Source organism: Pleurodeles waltl, chromosome 7 (assembly GCF_031143425.1).
Source record: "Pleurodeles waltl isolate 20211129_DDA chromosome 7, aPleWal1.hap1.20221129, whole genome shotgun sequence".
NCBI classification, from domain to species: domain Eukaryota; kingdom Metazoa; phylum Chordata; class Amphibia; order Caudata; family Salamandridae; genus Pleurodeles; species Pleurodeles waltl.
In genome coordinates, this window is record NC_090446.1 from 167,401,078 (window position 1) to 167,426,967 (window position 25,890).

The 25,890-nt window shown below is 45.1% G+C and overlaps 1 protein-coding gene across 4 annotated transcripts in view; it reads left to right on the top strand.

Annotated features, from left to right (window-relative positions):
- Nucleotides 1-23,274, top strand: part of SULF2 (sulfatase 2) — a 417,412-nt gene extending 394,138 nt beyond the window's left edge. For 2 of the 4 annotated variants that reach the window (XM_069243448.1, XM_069243449.1), the window contains exons 19-21: nucleotides 827-860; nucleotides 2,282-2,335; nucleotides 22,200-23,274. In XM_069243448.1, coding sequence (XP_069099549.1) covers nucleotides 827-860; nucleotides 2,282-2,335; nucleotides 22,200-22,230 — 119 coding nt within the window. In that variant the 3' untranslated portion in view covers nucleotides 22,231-23,274. The remainder of the gene's footprint in view (nucleotides 1-826; nucleotides 861-2,281; nucleotides 2,336-22,199) is intronic. The other 2 variants (XM_069243452.1, XM_069243450.1) reach the window with 1 other exon arrangement.
- The last annotated feature ends 2,616 nt before the right edge of the window (nucleotides 23,275-25,890 follow it).

Consider the following 25,890-nt stretch of genomic DNA (forward strand, 5'->3'; position numbering starts at 1 on the left):
AAGAACATTATGTCAGCAGTGACGCGGCTAGTCTTTACTACTGTCCTTACTCTTAAAGGGGCAGACCACATTCAGAGTGATTACCTTCCCCCAGTCCCCACTCTCTCCCTCAGGTGTTTGTTTCCAAATAGTGTTTTGTGATCATAATTGCACCTAAAATAATAATAATAAATTGCACTGTGACATGGAAGGAGAAGGGCACCACTTCTACACACCTTTTTCCTTCCAAATTGTAATGGGTCACAATATGCACGCTGTGCGCCAGAAAGACATTTCTAACTTGCAATGTACATATATTACATAGCGACGTGTCATTTCTATGGTTACATAACATGGGATTTTGCACTTCAAAGTTTTAGCAAACGTAAAACCACAGTTCAGGCCTTAAATTCCAGTCTAATTGATTCTCTAGTCTAGATTATACTCTGCGTGAATGTTGATTTTAAAGTTAAGCAGGAAATATGCTATGTTGCACCTTAATGGATTTTTTACAATTTGCCTTAACCCGAACTGAATATGCATAGTACTGCAAGACCAAAGGACCCAGCAGAGAACCACGAGCGACTCGGATGTCTTCCTATAAAATTAATATCAAAAGGCTTGGAGAGGCAAACTACAAATGCTGCATTGTAACACACATCGACTAATGATGAGAGTAACTGACGCTGTAGGAACGATACTCGCAAGTGCAATTAAACCGTTGTGCTAAGGCTCAAAGATGCTTTTTTCTCATTTTCAAAAATTCACCTTCTCAGGTTTTCATTTTTTTGTGCATTTGTGTGTGTGTGTGTGATTGACTTTTCTCTGTTTTATTTTTATTTTGTAGGTGTTAAAGACGGGGGAAGTTATGAGCAGTACAGGTACACTACTCTGTTGCATGTTTGAAAATATTCCAATGTATACATGACAATAATACATTGTTTTTGTGGCTTCGAAAGAATAATGGCGGCCCATATTGTTCGAGAGGTGCTTTAAATGATTGGACTTAATGAATTAAGTTACCTCATTAGAAACCATCTGAAGAAAGCTTAATCCCACTTTTCCCAACACACACCCGACTCAAACATTTTACTGAATAAAACAAATCTCCACCTTGTAGTTTTCAGTTCACAATGCCTACTTCCCTTGGGCCTCTTTAAATTACATAACTGAATATGTTAGGTCTGTTATTTCATTTACATTTCAAATTGGATTATTTCAGGGAAGTATGCAGAATATACACTGCTCTTTTTCTATTCTTTTAAGATGATAAACATTTTACATTGCCTTTGTACTTCAGTCTATTATACTGCCTTTCCTTCCTTAACCTTAATTTAAACACACCGCGTTCATCTTTTCAATTTATTCCTGAGCTACCTTTTAATACTGAAGTGTACAATCTAATTCGTTCATGAACTGTACTTTGTTGGTACATCTTAAGCCACCTTCGAAAGAGAAGGGTACTTAGTTTGATGTTCTTGCATGTCATCAGTTCTCGATCACTTACCAAGATGCTGAGACATGAAGTGTAATCACCGGAAACGGGTGACTTTTGACATCAATAAACAACTTTTCCAACATAAATCAATCCCATTGATACTCACATGCTATAACTGATAGGGGTCCACATTTTCCCAGAAATTATACTCTAGAGAGTGGGTAATAATTACTAACTACAGAATGCCAATGAATGGTGCCCTGAGTGAGTTGACAGTGGAAAACTGATACTTTTCACCATACATAGAGGACAGCAAAGTCATCTCAAATGACTTCTACAAGAATTATGCCAGAGTCAGTCAAATCAATTTGAAGGCCCTGCAGCCACTGAAGTAGGTAGACAGCGGCTGGGAGAAACAATGGCAGGTATAAATAGTCAATGAGTGGAGGCAATGAACAATCCTATGAAAATCTGTGGTAGTGCAATATCTTCTATACGTGTAATTTACATCATAGATATATTATCCCTGCTACGCTGTATTGTAGTGGTGATAATTCCTCAATTGTGGTAATTGCACTTCTGTAGAATCAATTTATTATATATTTATAGGATTATGTGTGAACCCCATTTTCTAAATAGGACCTAATTCTGAAATAAACACGTTACACTAGTCAATTACTCCATGATGTCTGGGTTATTAATTTGCGAAACCATATGTTGTTATTACTGTCAAATGCATGATTATACAAGTACTTTGGGGAGCATGCTTGAAAGTACGCAAAACCTTGAACATCCTGAACTTTACACTGTTTTTCTACTTGGTGATGGTTAACTTTTTATTCCCCTTTGCTGCTTGACTATTAGGCAGTTTCAGCGTCGGAAGTGGCCTAAAATGAAGAAACCTGCTTCCAAGTCCCTGTGAGTTAGGAATACTTCTGAAAATATATTTGCATTAACTTAACATCTATTTTTCTTTTCTTTATTGCATGCAGCCTATTTCTTCAATTTTCCTTTTCTGTTTCACTAATGTACATCATTTTTATTCTACTCTACTACTAATGAAAAGTCTGTGCTAGCTTTGCCACTCTTCTGTTGTAAAGGTGAAATTTTGTACAACGTGCGATGTGCATGTATTGAACTTTTCAACTGAAAACTGTCCTGTCAAACTTAATGCAAATATTCTTCACATGACCCTGTTCTGTCAGTTACCAGTTGCCATGTGAACCAAAACACATTAACAGAGACATCCTAGTAAGCAAAACCAGTCAGTTGTAGTGTTTGCTCGCTGTTCTGTGCATTTCTTCGGTTTACCGTGGAGTTATCTTCCTAGAAGTGAACAAATAGAAACTAAACCCTCCATTGGTTCAACCAAAGTGCAAGAGTTCACCATTAAAGCACCAGTGATGGCTCACTGTCAAATACTTTGCCCGTTTCACTTGTGTTGTGCCTGGTTTCGCTAATCTTTTATTGTTGATATTTAGTTACATAACAGTTAAAAGAAGTTCCTTTATTTGAAGTATTTCCAGCTTCAGAAATTAATCTGAATAATACAATATATTTGTAAAGTGAACAGTAACATCACTGGGTTCTCAATTTTTTTTTTATTATTACAGACCTTGTTAGGTTTTGTGCACATACATGGGCTGAAGGGCTCAGTGTGACCTGTCGAAGAATGAATACAGATTACCATGTATGCATATAATAAGAACAGAGTGGAAAAGGTAGAAAAAAACAACAACTTGCACAGACCAGCCCACCCCCACAAATCGAATGCGTGACTGCAGGAGACAAGATTCCAGCAGTCGGGTGTTTTCAACCGTCATATAAGGCATACCCCTGAAGGTCCTCATTGGCCCCGAATTATGAGGGCACATTGGTTCCGGTATAACTCCTTCAATCAGTCTATCGATGTCGAATCTTGAAATGTTTTTGAGGACATCCCCTGGATTGATAAACAGCCACCTCCAGCCCCGTCCAATGGTCCATGTTCCTCTTCCATGCTGCAAGCAAAGACGGCGAGGTTTCCGCCTTCCATGTCTTGTCTATATCCCGTTTGGTGGGAGTAAGGCCCAGGAATAAGTGTGCATGTTTGTAGCTATTTCCCCCATGCCCTCCGTGGTGTGAAGGAGAACCACCTTGGGATACCTTGGTATGGCCCATGAGAGGACCTCGCCCAGACAGGTAAGAATACTCTGCAAGAACCCATCTAGCGCCATTGAGCACCACACTGAATGTACGCCACACCGCAATGGAGACATCTAGTCGAGACCACCAATCCCAAGTGCCATGAATGGTATCGTGTATAGTATGCCCTGTGCAGGTATTTATTTGAATAAAGCGGAGGCGAGCCAAAAGTACAGCCTCTCTGAGTGCCCCCAGTGCCTCTGTCCAGTCATTGTTGACTAATGTATCGAGGTCCTACTCCCAGGCCACCCGAAGGGCGGGTAGTGCATTGGTGTTGTTGGTGACCATGTTTTGATATATTTTGCTGATTTTGTGTGATTCAAGATCCCCCAGGAGGAGCTTGCCCTTGACGGAATGAAACTCGTGGAGGGTGGTGATGTTGTATGCAGGGCCGGCTTTAGCCCTAATGAAAGCCTGTTCGACAGTGTTTTTTGGCACCCTCCACCCCATGACCACCTCCTCAGATTCACTCACTACCACCCTGCAAATGCGCCCCTCATCTCTCCTTAGCCCCTCTCTCACGTACATTACTTGGTTTTAAAGCGCTTGAAAAGGCTGACTTTTCACCATCCCTGTGAGTGCTGCGATTCGCAAGGGGGTCGCAAATTGCGACCCACCTCATTAATATTAATGAGGTGGGCCTTTGCGACCCCCTTGCGACTCGCAGATGGTGTCAGGGACACCATCCTGCATCCTACATTGCGACTTGCAAATTGCGAGTCGCTCAGACTCGCAATTTGCGAGTCGCAATGCAGGATTTTCCTACATCTGGCCCATGGTTCTGTTCTTTGCAGCCGGCACATTAACCCTCTACGCTACTTTATGGCAAGTCAAAACTGCTGTTAGACAAAACTCCCATCTCTCTCCCTAGCAGGAACATTACTCACAAGTGGTAGCTTGACATTTTAATTGTTTCCTGAAGGCCGAACGCACAAAGAACTTTTCAGCAGGTGCTTTTAAATCGCAAGTTTAGTAAGGCATTGCTAAACACAGCGCCCCTCTGAGGTCAGCACCCGGTGCGGCCACACCACTCACACTGCCCTAAAGCCGGCTCTGGTCGTATGTATGGAGTGAGGGCAGGGTGGAGCTGAAGGTACCAGTGGAATTGACTCTGGTGGAGGTGATACTCCACCTGCCAGTCCTGATTTGATTTCAGTATCTTTCACTCCATTACTTCACCCAGTGTGGAGATTCCGATGATGTCTCACTGCTAAAAAATCTTCAGCTGGGACACCTGGTGCAACAGACAACCCTGCCAAAGTGGTGTCTGCTCCGTCAGTCACCCCTACCAACCCATGTCCTGCAAGGCACTCCTCCCGAGCCCCAGCGCAACCTGGGTAGCCGGTGGCAGGGATCTCCCGCCAGCCCCACCATACTGTAGAGATAGGCCCTAGTGGGCTTGTCATTCATCACCCGCTTCTCCAGTGCATAGGGTGAGTCACTTGGGGGCCATACCACTAATCATTTATAATCAAAAATTGTGATGCAGTATAGTAGGTGAAAATGTCTGCTGCAGCAATGTCCCCACAATAGGTTGGATGAAAACATGTCTTAAGGGTGACATGGGCCACCCCATCTCCCCAAAGGTAAGCCCCCGCAGAATGGAGTTGATCTGTCTGAACCAGGCCTGGTGGATGGAATATGGGTGGTTATGCAGTTGGCACAGTAATCTAGGGAGGGCTACTATTTTAAAAATGGACAACCAGCCCATCAGGGACTAAGGGAGGAGGGACTAGGTCTTAACCTCATCTCGCACTTGGGTCAAGGCTGGGGACAGGTTCTTTTCCGATGCCATGGCCGGGTCAGGGGACCCAAACACTACCAAGTACCTGAACCCACCAATCATGCGGGTCAGACCCAACTCCCACTCTGTCAGCCCGCTATATCCACTGATCGGGAAGACCTTAGGTTTAGCTGCATTCATATAGAGGCACAAAGTCTCTCCGAACAAACATGTGAATTGCATGAGGCGGGATCCCGTATTCCCTGGATCCGCAAGTAAAAGGAGGACGTCATTGGCATAGAAGGCAATTCTATTAGAGAGACCAGGGCCCCACTTGAACCCCCGCACCTGAGCATCCAATCTAACCCATACTGCGAGGGGCTCCATGGCCAAGGCAAATAGGAGAGGGGGTAGCCATGCCTCTAAAAGTTGGGAAGGACTCCGACACAGCATCTGCACCCTGACCATCGTGGACAGGTCAGTATACAGGAGCCGCACATATGAGAGGAACTTGGGACCAAAATTCAGCCTCTGTAAAAGGTAGTCCGAGTGAACTGAGTCAAATGCTCTGTCGATGTCCACCAAAAGTATGGTCGACGGTTCCGCAAGGTCATCCATCATAGCCAGTGACTTGTGAACCAGACTAATATTGTGCTGTATGACTCAATGGGGTATGAAGCTGGACTGATCCTTATGGACTAAGGCCCTCATTACAACCCTGGCGGTCAGTGGAGAAATGGCGGTAATACCGCCAACAGGCCGGCGGTAAAAAAATAGCATTACAAGCATGGCGGTGACCACCATGCTAAACCGCCACTTCTCCACTCCGACCGCCAGGGTGGAAACGACTGCTGGGCTGGAGAATTTGGTCTCCAGACCAGCGGCTGTCACTACACTGCTGGCTGTATCACGACCCTGCATACCGCCATGGATTTCATGGGGTTCTGTACCGCCACAAAATCCATGGCAGTAGGCATTATCAGTGCCAGGGAATTCCTTCCCTGGCACTGATAGGGGTCTCCCCCAACCCGAGTCCTCCCCCACACCCCTGACCCCCCTACCACCCACAAAGGTGGCAGGACCCCCCTCCCCACCCCCCCAACATTGACACACACACACCCCTACACGCACACATACACTACAACTACACATACCCGCACACATACAGACATTCCAACAGACACACACACAGACATACACGCACACATACTCACAGACATACACGCACACATACACACAGACATACAAACAGACAGACACGCACACATTTTCCAAACACCCAACACACCCCCGGCATGCATACACGCACTCACACACCCCCTCTACACACTCACACGCACACCCCCATGCACGCACACAATACCTTCCCATCCCCCTCCCCTAACGGACGATCATCTTACCTGGTCCGGTGATCCTCGGGGAGGGAACGGGATCCATGGGGGCTGCTCCGCTGCCAGCTCTCCGTCACCAGAACACAGCCACACCGAATCATGGAACGTGATTTGGTGGGCGGTGTTCTGATGACGTGGTGGTGGAAGTGGAGCAGCCTCCACTTCCCTGCCAACCGCCAGTATGGCTGCTGGCGGCTCTCCGTCCGAAAAAGGACAGAGGGCTGCCAGCAGTCATAATACGCTGTGCGGAAAACAGCCTGCACTGGCGGTACCTCAGCGGTCTTGCAAAAAGACTGCAGAGGTTAAAATGAGGGCCTAAGTCTTGAATGTGCTCCACAATCGATGCACTAGCGTTTTGGTGAGAAGCTTCACCTCCATTTTAAGGAGGGATATCTAGCGATATGATGTCTGCTCCTCTGGGGGTCAGCCCGGTTTGAGGAAGACCATGATCTCGGGCCTGACACCAGTCCAATGGGAAAGGTTCTCCCCAGAGCACATCGCTGAGCAGATTAAGCAGGTGAGTACTCAGTCGTGGCAGTAAGGTCTTGAAGAGCTTGCATGAGAGCCTGTTTGGTACCAGAGCCATACCCTTCTGCATCTCGGATAGGGCAGAGGCCAATTCTTCTACTGTGAAGTCCTCCTCCAAATGTGCCCTGGCTGCGTCGGAGAGAGTCCAGAAGGGGAGATCCCTGGCAAACTCCACTTTCTGATCAAGTGGTAGAAACCACCTATGGGCTTATACAGCTTCATAATAACAGATGAAACTATGTGCTACCTCCCCTGGGTTAACCAGCACTCGACTTATATCATCCCTGATCATAGGTGTCACGGAGCACCCAGGGGCTGATTGACATAGTCTATGCAGCATCTCGCTTTGCTTATCCCTCCCATTGATACAGGTGACTCTGCCACCAGCCAGGCTACCTTGGCTTTGTCTAGGAGTAGATGCTGGTATTGCTGCTGCACACACCCATATTGTTGCAGTGCTATTGGACCATCAGATGTTCTACCCAGCGGCTCCTGGGATCCTTTCTACTGCTCGAGAGAAGCAATTGCTCGCACCCATCTGCAGCCCTCTCTGGCACAGAAACTGATATCTACGCCTCACAAGGTATCCTTAAGGAAGCCGATGGTGCTTTGCCTAAGTTGAGAGTGAAGTACTCCTCGATGAAGTATGAGATGTGTAGCCTATATGGTGGATTCTGTAAGTGCCACAGAGAGAGGTGCCACTAAAATGATGGCCTCTCAGGGCCCACTCAAATGTGTAGAATGATGGGGGAGTGATCCAACAAGTTTCGTACCAGCATATCAGCTTTCAACACCCTGTGGGAAAATGTGTTGGGGATGAAAAACTAATCGGGAGAATGAGCCATGGTTTGGTGAGAAGTATGTGTACACTGTGTTCAATAGGTGGTGGGCCCTCCACACATCCATGAGACCTGGAGCTGCAGTTAAGGATTTAAGGGCCTCATTTACGAGCCCCTATCGGCACACTGCGCGACCGAAGCATAATTTTTTTTGTACTCTCTCCCATATTTGCCACGTAGAGCCACCTTGCGTGGCTTTTCATGGCCTTAGAAATATGGGCCCCTATCACGCATAAAACTGCATGTAAGGGGTGTTCCATCGGTGTTGCTGTGGATGTTTCAATGGAATGCCAAGGAATCTGATGCATTCTCAGATTTACAAGTCTAGGAATGTGTCAGATTCCTACGCCACCTCAGAGGTGGCATAGAAGTGACACAAAGGGTAGTAATATATTTTTTCTCCATGTTTTTCCTCTTTCTATGTGTGCTGCATTCTGCAGTGCACATAGAAAGAAGAAAACACCTCTCTATTATTTTTGTGCCACTTCCTGCATAAATACAATCATCCCCACACCGCAGGCATCCTTGCACCATGTTTCAATGGTGCCTGCACTGGCACTATGCAGCAATTTGTGTGCCAGAAAAGGGGGAGAGGACAGATATGCACTGCATCTTGTACATACAGCACATTTCAACCCTTTTCCAGTGGTGGAGGGTGGTGCAGCAAGACACTTGCTGCACCACCCTATGCCACGGGGCTTGTAGTTAAGCACCTTAGTTTTGATTTCCCCATTTCCATGGCCCACCCCCACTCGCCATCTGTTGATGTGGAGGTTCGTTACTTCATTCCAATTCCCTAAAAGAATGGACAGGTCCTCAGGAATGTCCCCCCATGAGTGTACCACCTGGTCTACAAAGGATTCACATAGTGGAGGAGGGGCATAGAAGCTGCCCACTGTGACAGGTTCCCCATAGATAGAGCCAGTGACCACTATATATCGCCCCTGGTGGTCTGCCTAGGTCCTAGAGTGCCTGAAGGGAATCCCCTTCTGTATTAGGATGCATGTACCCCTAGATCCCATGGCGAACCCCAAATGAAAGACCTGGTCATAGCGTATCTTGTGAGTCAAGGAACTTTAGTACCTAGAATGTGCAGTTTTTGCAGCAGCAAAACATTTGTACCCAAATGTTTGGATTGCTTTGGGATAGTCCCTCTTTCAATCCTATGCAGTAGGCCCCAGACATTTCAGGACACCACTAGGAAAAGACTGAGGGGAACCGCAGAACTCACATCAGGCATTTAAGGCCCGGGAATGTAAGGCACAGTTGTGGGGTCACGGTACTGGTGCGGGCAGTAGACAGGTCTGTGTACAATGTACAAACAAACCAGGTAACATCCCCAAGCAAACAACCAAGAAAACTGTCACCAATATTTCAAGGAAAAATGAAGACGCACCCAACATCTCCCCATCCCAACTAGTAAGGACACTGTAGCATGTAAGCCAGCTGTCTCTGTGGCTGGCTTACATGCTACAGTGTCCTTACTATGTCTGTGGCTGGCTTACGTGCTACAGTGTCCTTACATTCAGCATGTAAGCCAGCTATCTCTGTGGCTGGAGGAGGATACACTATGTGATCGCAAAGCAGTTTGTAAAGGGATATCTACAATATACATCTGCCCCCAACTCACGTAGAAGGGGAGGCTGCGGTGGACCACCTTTAGCCGTGCTGGATATAGTAGCATATATTGAATCATAAGTTCTCGAAAACACTGCTTGTCCACCGCGAAGGATTGGCATTGCTGTTGCACCAAACATGTGTAATCTGGAAAAATCATGATGTGGTATGGTTGGTAGATGAGTTTATCTTGGAATCTGGCAAACTTGAGAATGGCGTCTCTGTCCATGTATATTTTAACAATCACTGGCCTGGGTTGTGCCCAGGGTGGGGTGCTTCCTCACAAGTACCCGATGAGCCCATTCTACAAAGAAGCAGGTTGATAGGCTCTTAGCAGGCAACAGCGTCCGAAGCCACTGAGATTGGAATACATCCATAGACGTGACCTCACACCCCTCCGAAAAGATGACGAATCTCAGATTAATCCGGCGTGTGCGGCCCTCAGCATCCTACTCCCATGCAGCCAGCTCCTTAGACACTGCTATCAGGGCAGTTACCTTCTGTTGCAAGGCGGTGACTGAGTCTTCAACTCCAGATATCGTAGGTTTAGTCTCTGTTATTCTTTCTATGGCACACCAGAAGTCCTGTCAGGGTAGGGTGACGTCTAAACCCACAGCTCCAATCTTGGTATCAAGCATGTCTCGGGACTGGGTTATAGCGATAAGACGTGCTGAACTGTCTGGGCAAACTTGTCCAGAGTACTCTGCTTTCTGGTAGCGGGCACTTTGTCTTTCATCATGTTGGCTAAAAGATGGGAGGAATGTCCTTTATCCTACGGGCCCCTCTGGAGGCATGAGTAACCCCGGCAGGCCCCCACTAAGAACAAATGGGGCAGCATGAGTAGTTGAACAAGGGCAGGATCACCCGAGTGGGTCCAGAAGTGTAGAGAATGACACTCAAGGGCCACCACCATTATAGTAGAATGTGCCTCCAAAACTTCAGCAGGTGAAGCATCACCCCCAGCAGTCACTGGCCTACTGCACCCTGAGGGGGGAATCTAGGGTAATACATTTGCTCATTAAAGCAGTCAGGCCAAGTTGGGGAGAGGGACCACTCACCATAGCTGCCAGAAGCAGTGTGCCAACCGGAGGGCACCCCACTCTGCTGCACTCGGGGCACCCCACTCTGCTGCACTCGGGGATGCTGAAAGCAGTAGGCCCCAATTTGACTGCACTCTGTGCTAGCCGGCCCTCACTGCCGCAATCCCCCGGACTGGCCCGCCCTTCTCACCTCTAATGCCACCAGACCACTGCAACTTTTCACCATTCCATTGCTGCCCCGACCACTGTTCAAGACACCGCACAGCCTCTGGGCTGACACAACAGGCCTCGCCACCCTGCTGTGCGGTAACATACCTCCTCCTGGCTTGCTACGGGACTCCACCAATGCCGGCTCTCCACAGGCTGCGGCTGCCAGGAAAAACATCCTCGGGGTCCTCCAACAAGACTCTATCTGGGGGGTGGGCCTCGGACCTAAAGTACTAAGGCACTGCTAGGAGCTCACTCAGGATGTGGCCCCCATGTTGGTCGGCCTAGACACGCGCCCCTGGGTTCTCACAATTTGCGTTCAGAAGAAACAGATTTGCACCACTAATCACTAAGGGTAGAGATCTGGACAAATAATTAAAAATACCTTTTTAACAATACATAGCTATCTTCAACAAATTTGTTTTGACAGTGAATACACTGTTACAAGCAAACTATTACAACAGATCAGAATTTTACACTTCCTCATCCAAACCTACAACTTGTGCTACACCTAAACTTATGTTATGCCTATACCAAATTTATGTTGTACCTATAAATGTAATACTAAACCTGGCCATCACCATTACCGTAAACCTAAGCCTATATCTAATCTTAATTCCAGTGTTGTCCACAGTCCTTGCTTTAACCTCAGCACCAACCCACACCCTTTTATATAAACTTACCATTCCTATAATCAAAACATTATGAAATCACTAAATTGAAAAGAATATATATTCTAGTTTATCTATTTTCCATGTTTGTAACATTTAACTGACAAATATTGTAGCCACTTTTCTCTGTGAAACCTTTGTTTTAGAGGATTTCTTTGTAGATTGTTTGCCTTTAAATAACTGCATAAGGGTCAGTAGACAGCCCTAAAGCAATACATATGTCAAGAAACTTTAAAATCATTCTTCCAAGTTTCATTGGTAAATGTTAAATGCTAGGTTCTCTGTGGGTTGTTGATCAATAGTTAATATTTCCCTATTAAAATAATTTTACAACTGTGTATGGGAGAGAAAAAATACTCTAATCGGATTTCAGAAAAAAAAAAAAACGGATGGCACGCAAAAGTCTAGGCTACCGTAAGGCAAAGACATTTCAAATACCAATTGCACATAGTCACTCAAGTTTGTTTTACTTCCAAAATCTTAATGAAATAAATACATTCATTCATCAAGTAAGATACCTGCAGAGCTAATTATGTATGTATATGTATGAAAGTGTGTTTGCACTCATGTTTTTATAACTGGGAAGCCTATATCAGTTATGATCTCAATATTCCAATTAATTGAGGGTCATATGAATTACATCAGACAGTAAATTAGCTATGCTGATATTGCCCCATGATATGGTGCTAATCATGTTGGTATTGCAATCATTTGAATCTCTGTCAGTACTGAAGTCTCAACCGCACGTAAACATCAGGATCGATAATTAACGCCAAGCGGATAAATAAAAAGTCACACTTTCTCCATGGAAAAACTAAGGCTGGCCACTTGCTTTCCAGGGGAATCAACGAAACTAGTACAAGTACTCAATCGTAGTGCCTGTGGGGAATCAAATTCTTAAAATATTAGGGATAGAGGCTACATTTTCCATGTCAGCTGAGCTCTCAGAATACTCACACAATCTTACTCCTCGAAAGGTGAACTGATATCTGTAAGGAATCCATGGTTCACCCTTAGTAGCTCATCTTAAGCAGCAAGGCTTTCCTCCCAATATTTACAATAGCTGTGGTCCATGTTCAGAAACAAAGAGGACAACACGGTTAACAATCTAAAATTTCTAAAACAATTTAGTCAAAAGGAAAAAGTGAATGAGTAGAAGATCACAAAATCCTAAGTAGGCCCAGTTACATCTAAGAACCATGGGAAAGATTTACCTGCCTCCAGGCACCAATCGGATCTAGTCCCCAAACTTAAAACAGGAGAGTGCTAAATGGAGCATTCACTGGCAGGTATGCCCTAGAACAGTGGTTCCCAACCTGTGGTCCGAGGACACCTGGGGGTCCGCGAAGCCTCCTCAGGGGGTCCGTGACTGGTAGGAAAATTAAATATTAATAACAGATTAGGTCCTCAGCTTTCGGTAATGACTCAGTGGGGGGTCCCCGGATTCCAATAACGATTAAGTGGGAGTCCCCCAGGTTCCAGAAATTATAAAGTGGTAGTCCACAGCAGTCAAAAGGTTGGGAACCACTGCCTTAGAAGGCCAAGACGATCATTTACCGTTCCTGCTGTATTATGTTGCTTTCAATTGAGCTACCAGATGCTTGTTCTCTCAACCGAAGATGTGAAGATTGGTGTCCATCACAACAGGTCAGCCAAAAGCATGTAAGCCTTTTTAGTTAACCACTGGGGTTGAATTCAGGCATACCATATTTAATATTTCAAAAATTGATTAAGCTATCTGGGTTATAAACACATGACCAATATAGCCAATGATTATATTTCCATTATGAATTACCTAAAGGGTTAAAATATTCATCCTTAATATTCATTAGGAATGAGCATATAGCATGCTACTTTCTGAAGTGATTCGTGAATAATATTGTCCTTTATTCAGACACTTAATATTTGTACAAGTGAGTTAAATCTTAGATGTGAGAAGGTAGCCTCTTGCTAGCATTGTTACCTCCACTTTTGGCCTGTTTGTGAGTCTATATCAGTGTGTTTTTACTGTCTCACTGGGATCTTGCTAGTCAGGACCCCAGTGCTCATAGTGAAAACCCTATTTGTCAGTGTGTTTTGCCTGTCTCACTGGGACCCTGCTAGCAAGGACCCCAGTGCTCATAGTTTGTGGCTTGAGTGTGTATACCTGTGTAGTGCCTAACTGTGTCACTGAGGCTCTGCTAATCAGAACCTCAGTGCTCATGCTCTCTCTGCCTTTAAGTTTGTCACTATGGGATAGTGACCACTTTTACCAATTACAATTGGCATACTGGAACACCCTTATAATTCCCTAGTATATGGTACCTAGGTACCCAGGGTATTGGGGTTCCAGGAGATAACTATGGGCTGCAGCATTTCTTTTGCCACCCATAGGGAGCTCAGACAAACCTTTACACAGAACTGACCCTGCAGCCTGAGTGAAATAACGCACATGTTATTTCACAGCCATTTTCACTGCACTTAAGTAACTTATAAGTCACCTATATGTCTAACCTTCACTTGCTGAAGATTAGGTGCAAAGTTACTAAGTGTGAGGGCACCCTTGCACGAGCAAGGGTGCCCCCACATAGTTCAGGGCCATTTCCCCGGACTTTGCATTACATATATGCACTACATATAGGTCAATACCTATAATGTAGCTTCACAATGGTAACTCCAAATATGGCCATGTAACATGTCTAAGATCATGGAATTGTCCCCCCATTCCAAATCTGGTATTGGGGAGCCAATTCCATGCATCCTGGGGGCTCCACTATGGACCCCCGGTACTGCCAAACGAGCTCTCTGGGGTTTTCTCTGCAGCTACCGCTGCTCCCACCCCACAGACAGGGTTCTGCCCTCCTGGGCAGCCCAGTCCAAGGAAGGCAGAACAAAGCATTTCCTCTGAGTGCAGGGTGTTACACCCTCTCTCTTTGGAAATAGGTGTTAAAGGCTGGGGAGGGGTAGCCTCTCCCAGCCTCTGGAAATGCTTTAAAGGGCACAGATGGTGCCCTCCTTGCATAGGCCAGTCTACACCGGTTTAGGGAACCTCCAGTTCCTGCTCTGGCGCGAAACTGGACTAAGGAAAGGGGAGTGACCACTCCCCTGTCCATCACCACCCCAGGGGTGGTGCCCAGAGCTCCTCCAGTGTGTCCCAGACCTCTGCCATCTTGTTTCCAGAGGTGTGAGGGCACTCTGGAGGCCTCTGAGTGGCCAGTGCCAGGAGGTGACATCGGAGACTCCTCCTGATAGGTGCTTACCTGAGTATGTGGCCAATCTTCCTCTGAGGTCTATTTAGGGTCTCTCCAGTGGGCTTTTCCTCAGATAATAACTTGCAAGAATCCAGCAGGACTCTTCTGCACTTCTCTCTTCGACTTCTGCCAAGGATCGACCACTGACTGCTCCAGGACACCTGCAAAACTGCAACAAATTAGCCAGAAGACTACCAGCGACATTGTAGCGCCTAATCCTGCCGGCTTTCTCAACTGTTTCCTGGTGGTGCATGGTCTGGGGGCTGCCTGCCTTTACCCTGCACTGGAAGCCATGAAGAAATCTCCTGTGGGTCAACGGAATCTTCCCCCGCTTCAGCAGGCACCAAACGTCAGCTTCACATGTACTCTGGATCCCCTCTCATCCTGACGAGCGTGGCCCCTGGAACACAGGTGGTGGGCCCAAGTGATCCAGACTGTCCAGTGGTCCAACTGTCCAAATTTGGAGGAGGTGAGCCCTTGCCTCCCCTCTCCAAACAGTAATCCTGTGCACCATGTGATCTGCAGCTACAAGGGCTTCTGTGCACATTTCCAAGAAATCCTGCATGCACAGCCGAGCCTAGGTCCCCAGCACTCTGTCCTGCGATGCTCAGCTCCCTGAGTTGATCTCCTGTGTCGTGGGACCTCACCAGCAGTTCGGAACAAAACAATGGGAAGAACATGGTAATAAGGTTTACCTTCTCATAATGCCCAGTTGAACGTTTCAAAGAACCATGATCGCTAATAATTCTCTCAATCTAAAAAAAAACAACTTGGTTTTATACTCACATTTTTCAAAATACTTTCTAAACTATGTATATATACTACACTTAGCAGCATATTTAATAGCACGTAGTGCCACTAGAGCGTCACTTTTTGGGACGCCCCAGAGGCGCTAAGCACCGCTCCATATTTACAACGAGGTGTAATGCCACTATTTTGTGGCGTTACGCCTCCTTGTAAATATGGGCCCCTCCGACGCAGTTTTCTGCGTCAGAGGGGCATGCAATAGGTGTTGCTGTGGGCGTTCCACTGGAACACCCATTGCTTTTGACACTGCCTCAGATTTACAAGTTGTTGTAAACCTGATGCAGCGCCCAAAAACAAATCCTGGGGTGCCGTTAGCATGGCAAAACGAGGGGGAATGCTTTTATTCCTCCTCATTATTTGCTTTTTCTATTTGTGCTGCAGTTTGCATCATACATAGAAGAAGCAAAATGCCTTGGACGATTGTTTACGTGCAGGAAGGGGCACCTTCCTGCACATAAACAATCATTCAGCATGATGCTTTGGTACTTTTATGTGTGCTGCATTTTACGAAGTGCCAAATCGCCATTATAGATTGTTTATCTATCTCCTCAGTGCAGACACCCTTGCACTATGAAGCAAGGAAGCCTATGTTAGCGCTAGGCAGCATAATTCAACACCAGCGCAGAGGGAAACGCAGGGGTGACCCGTATTCCTCTAAATGAGGCGCACCACTGAATTTCAAAAGTGGCACAGCACAGCACTACTATTTTTGGCGCAGCACCGTGCTGCGCACATTAGCATAAATCTGGGCTTTAGTGTGACAGATTTTCACTAAGGTACCTCCACCACATATGGTTGTTTGTCAAGTCACAATAGCTCAAAGGGTTGATTCAGCATAACATTTGGCAATATAACTTCTGGTAATAAGGTGGAGTGTGCAACTGGAATAGTTCCTACTGGTGGAACATCTGATATCTACCTATCTCTGAATAAGTGAATATCTGTTAAGGCACATGCTGAACTGGCAGTTTCGACCATATATTCACTGTTACCATCATCCTCTAAAAGATGTTGTAAATTATTTTCCACAGTATCTATGAACAAGCACAGACAAACATGAGTATAATTGTTGATGCTTCCATGATAAGCACCCCCAATTCCTTATAAAATAGAGGAAAAATGTGAATGAGCAAGATTTCATAGTGTATATGCATGTTTTCATGGTTTAAGGCTTATATCCGTAACAGAGGACAAGCATTGTTTCTGTGCCAACTCTTAAATGATTGCTTATAATTGTATGGTCAAAGGAAATGCAGATGATTTGGGGTGGGGAAAATGAACCCTTTGGTAGTGATATAGGTCATGTCTTCTTCAAGAACATGCTAAATGAGATGGAACTGTTGATTCATACTTATCGGTATAACCAAGCAGCCTGTCCCCAAACTTCAACATTATTTTATGAGAATTTTTGTTCCACTAGTTAAATTACAGACTACAACAGTGGACGTTTCCACTGTAGTTAGTATTGTAAAAGATCACTACAAAACATTTCTTAGTGCCTTGCATCTGAAAACAAAGGACTGATGCACATATTTTTGACACTTGTCCCTGTTGCCCGAGGCTTTTTTCCCCCGCCCCTTTCTAAACTGGGTAACACAACTAGCCTGATTTAGCCAAGGGTGGTGTCTTTTAGTCTGCTGAAATAATGTACAGTGTAATTCCCGCCATAACTTGAAAGTTCAACTGCTAGATTCTAAACATGAGGATTTACATGTTCCTTACTATTTCTAGGGCAGAGTTTATTCTGGCAGCAGAGAGACATCCCCTCTGTTGAAAATGACACAAAGGAAATTGTTCTTTGCAAATTTTATGACATTTTCCCCTTAAGCTCTCCAATATGTCACGTCAACCTTTCAGTGTTAATGTGATGGAATAGGACATAGGCCCTCATTCCTACTTTGGCGGGCGGCGGTCGCCGCCCGCCAAGCGGGAACCGCCGGAAGACCGTACCGCGGTCAAAAGACTGCGGCGGTCATTCTGACTTTCCCGCTGGGCTGGCGGGCGACCACCAAAAGGCCGCCCGCCCAGCGGGAAAGCACCAGCAACGAGGAAGCCGGCTCCGAATGGAGCCGGCGGAGTTGCTGGTGTCCGACGGGTGCAGTTGCACCGGTCGCGATTTTCAGTGTCTGCCAAGCAGACACTGAAAATCAATGTGGGGCCCTGTTAGGGGGCCCCTGCAGTGCCCATGCCAATGGCATGGGCACTGCAGGGGCCCCCAGGGGCCCCACGACACCCATTCCCGCCAGCCTGGTTCTGGCGGTGAAAACCGCCAGAACCAGGCTGGCGGGAAGGGGGTCGGAATCCCCATGGTGGCGCTGCTTGCAGCGCCGCCGTGGAGGATTCACAGGGGCAGCGGGAAACCGGCGGGAAACCGCCGGCTTCCCTTTTCTGACCGCGGCTTTACCGCCGTGGTCAGAATAGCCCCAGAAGCACCGCCAGCATGTTGGCGGTGCTTCCTCCGTCCCCTACCCTGGCGGTCTCGGACCGCCAGGGTAGGAATGACCCCCATAATGACTAGCATTAATTTAAGCGTTTACCATTTACTCAGGTTTATCTGCTAGTTCTATTCCCGTTTTTACCAAATTCAGTTTATGCCCAATTGAATTGGATCAGTTCCTGTCTGCGCAATATTTCCTACTTTGCCAAGTGAGAAATAGTAACTCTGTATAGAAAAAGGGATGCCTCCAGGAAGGTATAGTAGATTTAATTCCCTAGGGTCTTCTTCCCCCCAGCTTTTTGCTAATCTCCTCCATTTTTCTGACCTCATTTTTGCTGGCTTTAGTACTCTGTGCTAACCAGTGCTAACATACTTGTGCTCTCTCCTCTAAACATGGTAACATTAGCTTATCTCCAATTGGCATATTTAGTTTACTTATAAGGCCCTAGTAAAGTGCACTACATGTGGTTAGGGCCTGTAAATTAAATGCTACTTATATGCCTGCAGCACTGATTGTGCCACCCACTTAAGTAGCCCTTTAACCATGTCTCAGGCCTTCCATTGCAGAGACCATGTGTGCAGTTTTATACTGCCATGTCGACCTTCCCTTTTTATACATATGTAACCCCTAAGGTAGTCCCGGATAATCCAGAGGGCAGGATGCAGTGTATTTAAAAGGCAAGACATGTACTTTTGGGTTTTACATGTCCATGTAGAGAAAAACTCTTAAAGTTGTGTTTCACTATAGCAAGGTCTATCTCTCCCATAACATTGTGATTACTTTATTACAGATTATAAGTGTAATTCTCAATCTGGAAGAGCTATGTTTTTTATGTTTGGGGTCTCTGGAATCACAATTCAAAAAATAACTTATGGTGAAGTTGGATTTTAACTTGTAATTTTTAAAATGCCACTTTTAGAAAGGTGGCATTTTCTTACTTTAGCCACTTGGTTGCTGCTGCCTGTCTCTGCTCATGTAATGGGTAGGGTGACAGCTGGGCTTTGTGTACTCCTCCTATACAACCATTCACAATAAGTGCTTAGGTGTGACCTGATGGGCCTTGATGGGCCATCCTGGGCAGGATGTGATGGAGGAGCTTGGCACAGCCTCACATACACCTGAATAGACAGTGTCCTGTCCCCTCACAAAGGGCTGCATAACCCCCTGTAGTGAATCTAGAGCCAGGGCAGAAAGGACAGGAACTCTGTGCACTTCAAAGACCTGTCTTAAGTCTTACCCACTTCAAAGGCCAAACTAGGTATAAGTACTAGACCCCTGACACCACAAAGACAGTACAGTTCTGGACCTGTGGATACTCTACCAGGAAGAAGGTCTGCTGTGCTGATGAAGGGAATGCCACTCTGCTTGACTCCTGCTTGGCTGTGTTGAGCTGCTTGCTTTCCTCCTACCTGGAAGTGAGAAGGACTGGACCTGCATCTCTCCAGCTCCGAACCCAGAGTGACTCCAAGGGCCAGCTGATTAGTCTCTTGACTGACGTCATAGGAACACAAAAGACTTTCAACCCACCTACATCTACACCTGGTCTCTGCCATCTGTTAGTCTGTTCTGCGAAGCAGAGGCACCCCAGTGTTGGACTCTTGGAAGTGGGTCTAAGGTGTTTGTTGCAGCTGAGATGACACCACCGCCACTGCACAGATCAGAAACGATGCCTCGGCCCCTTTGCGTGGATCTGAGTCAACATATCGCATCTCCAGCGCAGATCGGCCTCGTGCATCATCTTAGAAACTGCCACATCTCGGACCTAAAGCATCACCTCTGTTGCGTGGAGAAAATAGACACATCTTTGCTACCGTGTGAGAAAGATCGACACATCGCCACCACTGCGGGAACCAACACCAGCGCATCGCTGCCGGCTGCTCCCTTCATCTTTGACTTCAGCCAACCAGGATTAAGGTACTTTGCTTCAGAAGGCCCAACGGGGTCCCTGCAGACGGCCCGCACTTCACCCTGGTCGGGCTGAACTTTTGACTTTGTCCCGGTCTGGTGAAACCAGATGTCCCAGTTGGTGCTTTTTGTTTGTAAGCGTTATTTTACAGCTTATTCTTTAAAAATTCATAAACTTTACTTACTGGATTTTTGTCGTTTTGGTCTTGTTTTATTTATTAAATTAAGTTCCATTTCTCTAACCAACTGTGATATCTTTTTGTGTGGTGTTTATACTGTTTTACTATTTCAAGTGTTACACAAATGGTTTGGACATTGCCTCTTAAGTTAAGCCTTACTGCTCGGTGCCAAGCTACTAGAGTATGAGCACAGTACATTTAGGGTGCATTTGTGTCTTACCCTGACAAGGATTGTCGTTTCTGCTTAATCAGGGTACATACCTCTGTCAGCCAGAAACCCAATTTCTAACAAGATATATAACCAATACGTGTATACGGAGAGTCTTGAACACCACAATCAAATATTTACAGTGTGAAAATTGTGGATACACAGAATATCTTTCAGACATTTGAGTTAGTTGGAACCTCCCACAACATAGCCTTCAAACTGTCATTCCCTTATACTCATACTAGCTATATTTTAATCAATCTATGTGCCCAGCCTGAAATTGTTCTACCACAGTTAGTCAGTAAAACAACTTTTCCAACCGACTTACCTACATATTCTTTGTCAGTATGAACAAGTACATGCTTTATCCAATTCTCAAAGCATATTTTATATGTCAGAGAATCGCTTACATCATTTCCTTATGTTCCATATCTCATAGCAAATTTCTGTGTGACACTACAGCATCAATTATTGCCAATTTGTTTCCCGATGAAAAAATTACTTATTTTTAATGTTGCATGTCAGCCTCAGCTGATAACAGTAGAAATGTGAACACACATTTGTATTGACTGTTTTACTAATCCAACCTGTATTTAATTAGGTACTATACACACTTTTTTTTATCTACATCAAGCAAAAAGTTATGTTCATTTCTAGATATAAAACTGACTGTCATTATAAAATTCTAGTAATGGTGTTCCTAACTGAAATGTAACGTTTTGCAGCAAAGCTCTTACACATTGGTCCAAAAAGTAAAACGAAGTAAGTTAGTGAAAATAATATTGTAAGTTAGTTCACATATAACTTCAAATTATCTTGCATCTCTGTTAACAACAGTCTGCTCATTCAAACTGCCCTCAAAAGCAAGCAGATCCCCAGCCTTTCAAAAATCTCATGAAGATTGTAATCAGGGTCCCAGAATCCTAACCTAACCTCATTTCCACTGGACTCCTCATTTCCGCACCTACACCAAATAATTCAGATAGACCCACAGATTTCCATTCCCCGTGGTCCTAGGAAAGTCTGATTTATCTTGGATGATTCATCCTAATGTGTTGTATTAATTGGTTTCTCTTTGCTCTTATCTCCACCAATTAAAGTAAGATTAAACATTATTATCATAATAAGCAGAAAATACACATTAATGCACATTATGGCCATCAACATTACAACATGTCCTGCTGGGAGAAGATGCACTCACAATTATACGTGTGATATCTTGCACTCATGAACAATTGAATCTTATCAATGATGTAACATGAGGACAGATAAAGGATGGAATGCTATTATATGGGACCAAAGGTGGAGCACAACACAATATTTAATGCCTAAATAGTCATTTTAGATTTCTTTCATAATCATAAACCTTGCCAATTTCTCTTACATGTTTATTCCTATCATATCATGCTCTGTGTTTCGCGGAGTACATCTAAATCATACATTTTGTTTGTTACTATTAAGTACAAAGTACTGTGAGCGGATGGACACATTTTATTAGGAATAACATATATATATAAATTTCTATACATTTGGTATACTCTTAATCTGGGAAAGTATTTGTACATCAAACTATATGTTGTCACATTATGCATGTTCACTATCTCTATGATTTAAATCAAAATGTTTTTAAACTATCCATCTTAAGTATTTATGAACTTAGTAAGAGCAGATATTTATGTTTTCCCTATGGGAACTAAACTAGCATTCTGTGACAGATAAATCTGGATGAGGTTGCTTGAAGCTGTCTTATTGTATTTTTAGCAACATAGTGGTGAACACTTAGTAATCTTTATTTGTGTTTATCTTTCTTGACAGAGGCCAACTTTGGGAAGGATGGGAGGGCTAATCACCAACTGCCTGACCTCAATAAGGAGATACACTGGCTAGAACTTGAATCTTTGTACAAATTCAAATAAAAATGTAGGACATAAGAAAGAGGTCTAAAAACAACCTGAACGTCTGGATGAACATTGACGGTGGAGTAGATAGAATGTTTGCACTGTTAAAGTGATTGAAATAGACACAGTGAATATTTTGGACTAACTTTAAGTAGACAACTCTTTTAAAAAGGTCCACTGTAACACTTGCTTTTGCATTGGATTATACCTCACTTGCTTCACAAAGCATTGTACTTCAAGACATCACCACTAACATTCTTCAAGAATCTCACAGCAAGGACACTGTTGGTGCTTTCTATACAGTTTTTGAATCAAAACCCCAAACAGCGAGGAGCACATTACTTCCTTCTTTGACAACCATACAAAACCGAAATATAGAAAGAAATAGTGTGTAAATAAATATTAAATGAAAAGAAAGACGGTTTTATTTTGTTAGAGCTGCAACAATGAAGTTGTGGAAGACCTCGATAACAAGGGACCAAGAAATTGATTTAACTGCATTGAAGATCTTACCTCTGTATATGATTATGAACAAACAAAGCATGGCTCTGGTTTCCACAGAGGGCCTCATTGTAATGTCAAGTGTATTTGTCCGTCCATTTAAAATCAGTAGCAAATGAATAGAACATCTCTTTTAAAAAATTGCCAGTTTCTCAAGATATCTTGTAAATATCAATTTTGTTCCATTATTAAAAAGTTCCTTGAAAGTGTTAAGAATATTGTCAATAAGGAGGGGATGCCCAAATACCTTTTTCAAGAATACACTTGTATGGTATTTTACAACATCTACATTTTTTAAAAGAGCACTGCCTTTAGATTTAAAAAAACATTTGGATTGAGTATTTGTAATTCTGGAGTGTATTTTTGGGATTGCTTTCCAATTGGAAATGGAGACAAAGTAATGTTGACAGGTGGGATAACCCGAACACTCTTTAGAAGAATAAAACATTTTTCATTATTTCAGCAGCCAATAAAATCAATTGATTACATAATTTAAGTTGTCACTTTATACGTTTATATTTTTTTAAAAACATGAATTGATGTGCTCATACACTATTAAAGTGCATGTTGTTTTTATTATACACAACATAAGTCCAAACAATATAGAAAGTACAGGAAAAAATAATAATTCAGTATAAACTTTCCAGTATTCATCATTCTGTTTTCCATGAACATTCGAAAGTGGTACATTATACCTTTTGCCTTGTCATATTGTCAGCCCAACCTTTATCACTTAGAATGTTCAGTATATGTTGAGAGGGTGAGTTATGAAGAATGGCTGGTGTGTCAAGGATGCCGTCACACAAAATGGGTTTTAAGCCCTGTGGATCCTGTCACTGGGCGATGTCGGTGACGGATCCACACCTGGTATTTGGAGCGTGACCGCAACCCAAAGTTGTGCTTCGATTGCTGGGCCATGCATCCAAAGGCTTTGGGGGAGCAGTCCCTAATGCTTATGGTGGCCCGGCTTACAACTCCACGCTGGTCGATGTGCTGGTCGAGTGGAAGGTCCTGGGACCTATTGTGGTGCCCAAAGTCATTGTCATCCCATTCCAAGGCCACAGGACGATCAGGTAAGGCGAGGCACAAGGGTGCCACCCTTGGTTGAGTACGCCTGCCTTTTCGGGGGATGTCCAAGCTTCCCTTATGGACATGCCCAGTGATTGCACCTGTCTCTTTGGAGAAGAGGCAGTTACGACACTCGAGGATTTATGGGCTATGGCCAGGTCCTCGCGGTGGCCCCCCTTCCCCCAAATCTGCCTTTCGCTCATTTCGTGGCTACAGATGGGTCTTCAGCCATACCAGTTCCTGCCCAGCCACTGTGCTGCACATGGTTCCCAGCCTCTGTGTGGACGAGTGTGTGGCACTCATCAACCACGTGGGTCAGGTAGCCAACAGCTGGTCAGTCTGCCCCCCCCCCCCAACTGCAGTAGCCTCTAAACCCTCCTAATCTGCCCCTTTACCACCATGGGTTCCCAGTTGGCAGCAGGATTCACCATTACCTGCCCCCACTGGCAGTCCCTAACATCAGACAAGTGGGTTTTATAGATTGTCTGAAGGGGGGTACTCCCTCAACTTTGAGACTACCCCACCTTTCATGCCACCATCTTGTGACTGGATGATGAAGGATCTGTCCCTTCTCCGTAAGGAAGCCATAGAGAGGGTTCCGGTGCCAAAAGTAGGCTGTGGTTGTTATTCCTGATACTTTCTGGTTCCCAAAAAGGATGAGGGTCTTTGCCCTATTTTAGATCTACGAGACCTCAATCTCTTCCTCAAGAAGGAGCAATTCTGAAAGCTCATGTTGGCTCAGGTCTTGTCTGCCCTGGACCCAGAAGACTGGATGGTAAAGTTGGACTTACAGGATGATTATTTTCACATTCTTGTTCTGCCCACTCACAGATATTACTTATTGTTTACGGTAGACCACAAGTACTTTCAGTTCACTGTGCTTCTCTTTTGGCCTACCAGTGGCCCTCGGATTCTCACCATGGTGATGGTGGTGGCTGCAGCTCATCTGCAGAGATCAGTGGTCCCAGTCTTTCCTTCTAGCTCGATGACAAGCTGTTAAAGTTGGGCTCACCCACCTCCGGACTAGAGCAAACCCCCTGCATTTGCTGGTTTCAATATAAATTGCGGAAATCACACCTGAGTCCCTCTTAGATGCTTCCTTTCATCAAAGCTGTTCTGGACTCAGTGCAGTTTTGGGCTTACCCTCCCGTGCAGCCAAGCCAGGATATTCGGGCTATGATAGCGATGTTTCAGCCTCTATCCTGGATTTCAGTGAGACTGACTCTAAGGCTGCTAGCCTTCATGGCCTCTTGTATGTTGCTGGTGACACATGCATGCTCTGCAGTGGAACCTGAAGCTTCAGTGGGGGCAGAATTGTAGTAGTTGCTCCGGCATGGTCCAGATCTCAGACGGAACTGCAAACGATCTGCAGTGGTTAACAAGGAAGAGCAATTTGGTCAAAGGCAGATGCCTCTCCTTTCCTCAACCAGTTCTAACAGTATCAGCAGCTGCATCACTCTTGGAATGGGGCAGCCATTTGGGAGGGATGGGGATCAAAGGACTCTGGTCTCTGGCGGAATCCAGAATCCACATCAACCTGCTGGAGCTCCAAGCAATCTGACCAGCATTGAAAGACTTTCTACCTTCCATCAAGGAAAGCTTAGTGCAGATGTTCATATACAACTTCACTGCCATGTGGTATTGCAACAAACAGGGTGGGTGGGGTCGTGCACCCTTGGTCAAGAGGCTTTGCACCACTGAACAGGCCTCTGGACATGGCTGAAACAGCAGGGCAAATTCCTGGAGGCTTGACCCTCTCTGGCAAGCTCTGTGAACACCAGAACAGATTAACTCAGCCGAACGTGCCTAGCAGATCACGGCTAGCAGCTTCACCCAGAGGTGGCACAAGGTCTCTTTCAGCAGTGGGGAGAGCCTTGGTTAGATCTGTTCACCTTTGCCAAGGACTCACAGTGCTAGCAGTTTTGCATGCTGGAGTTTCCAAGGAGGCTCTCGCTTGGAGAAGCTTTTGATCTTGTGTGGAACTCATGCCTCCTGAACGCCATTCCTCTCATGCCACTCCTGCTTAGAGTTCCCAAGAA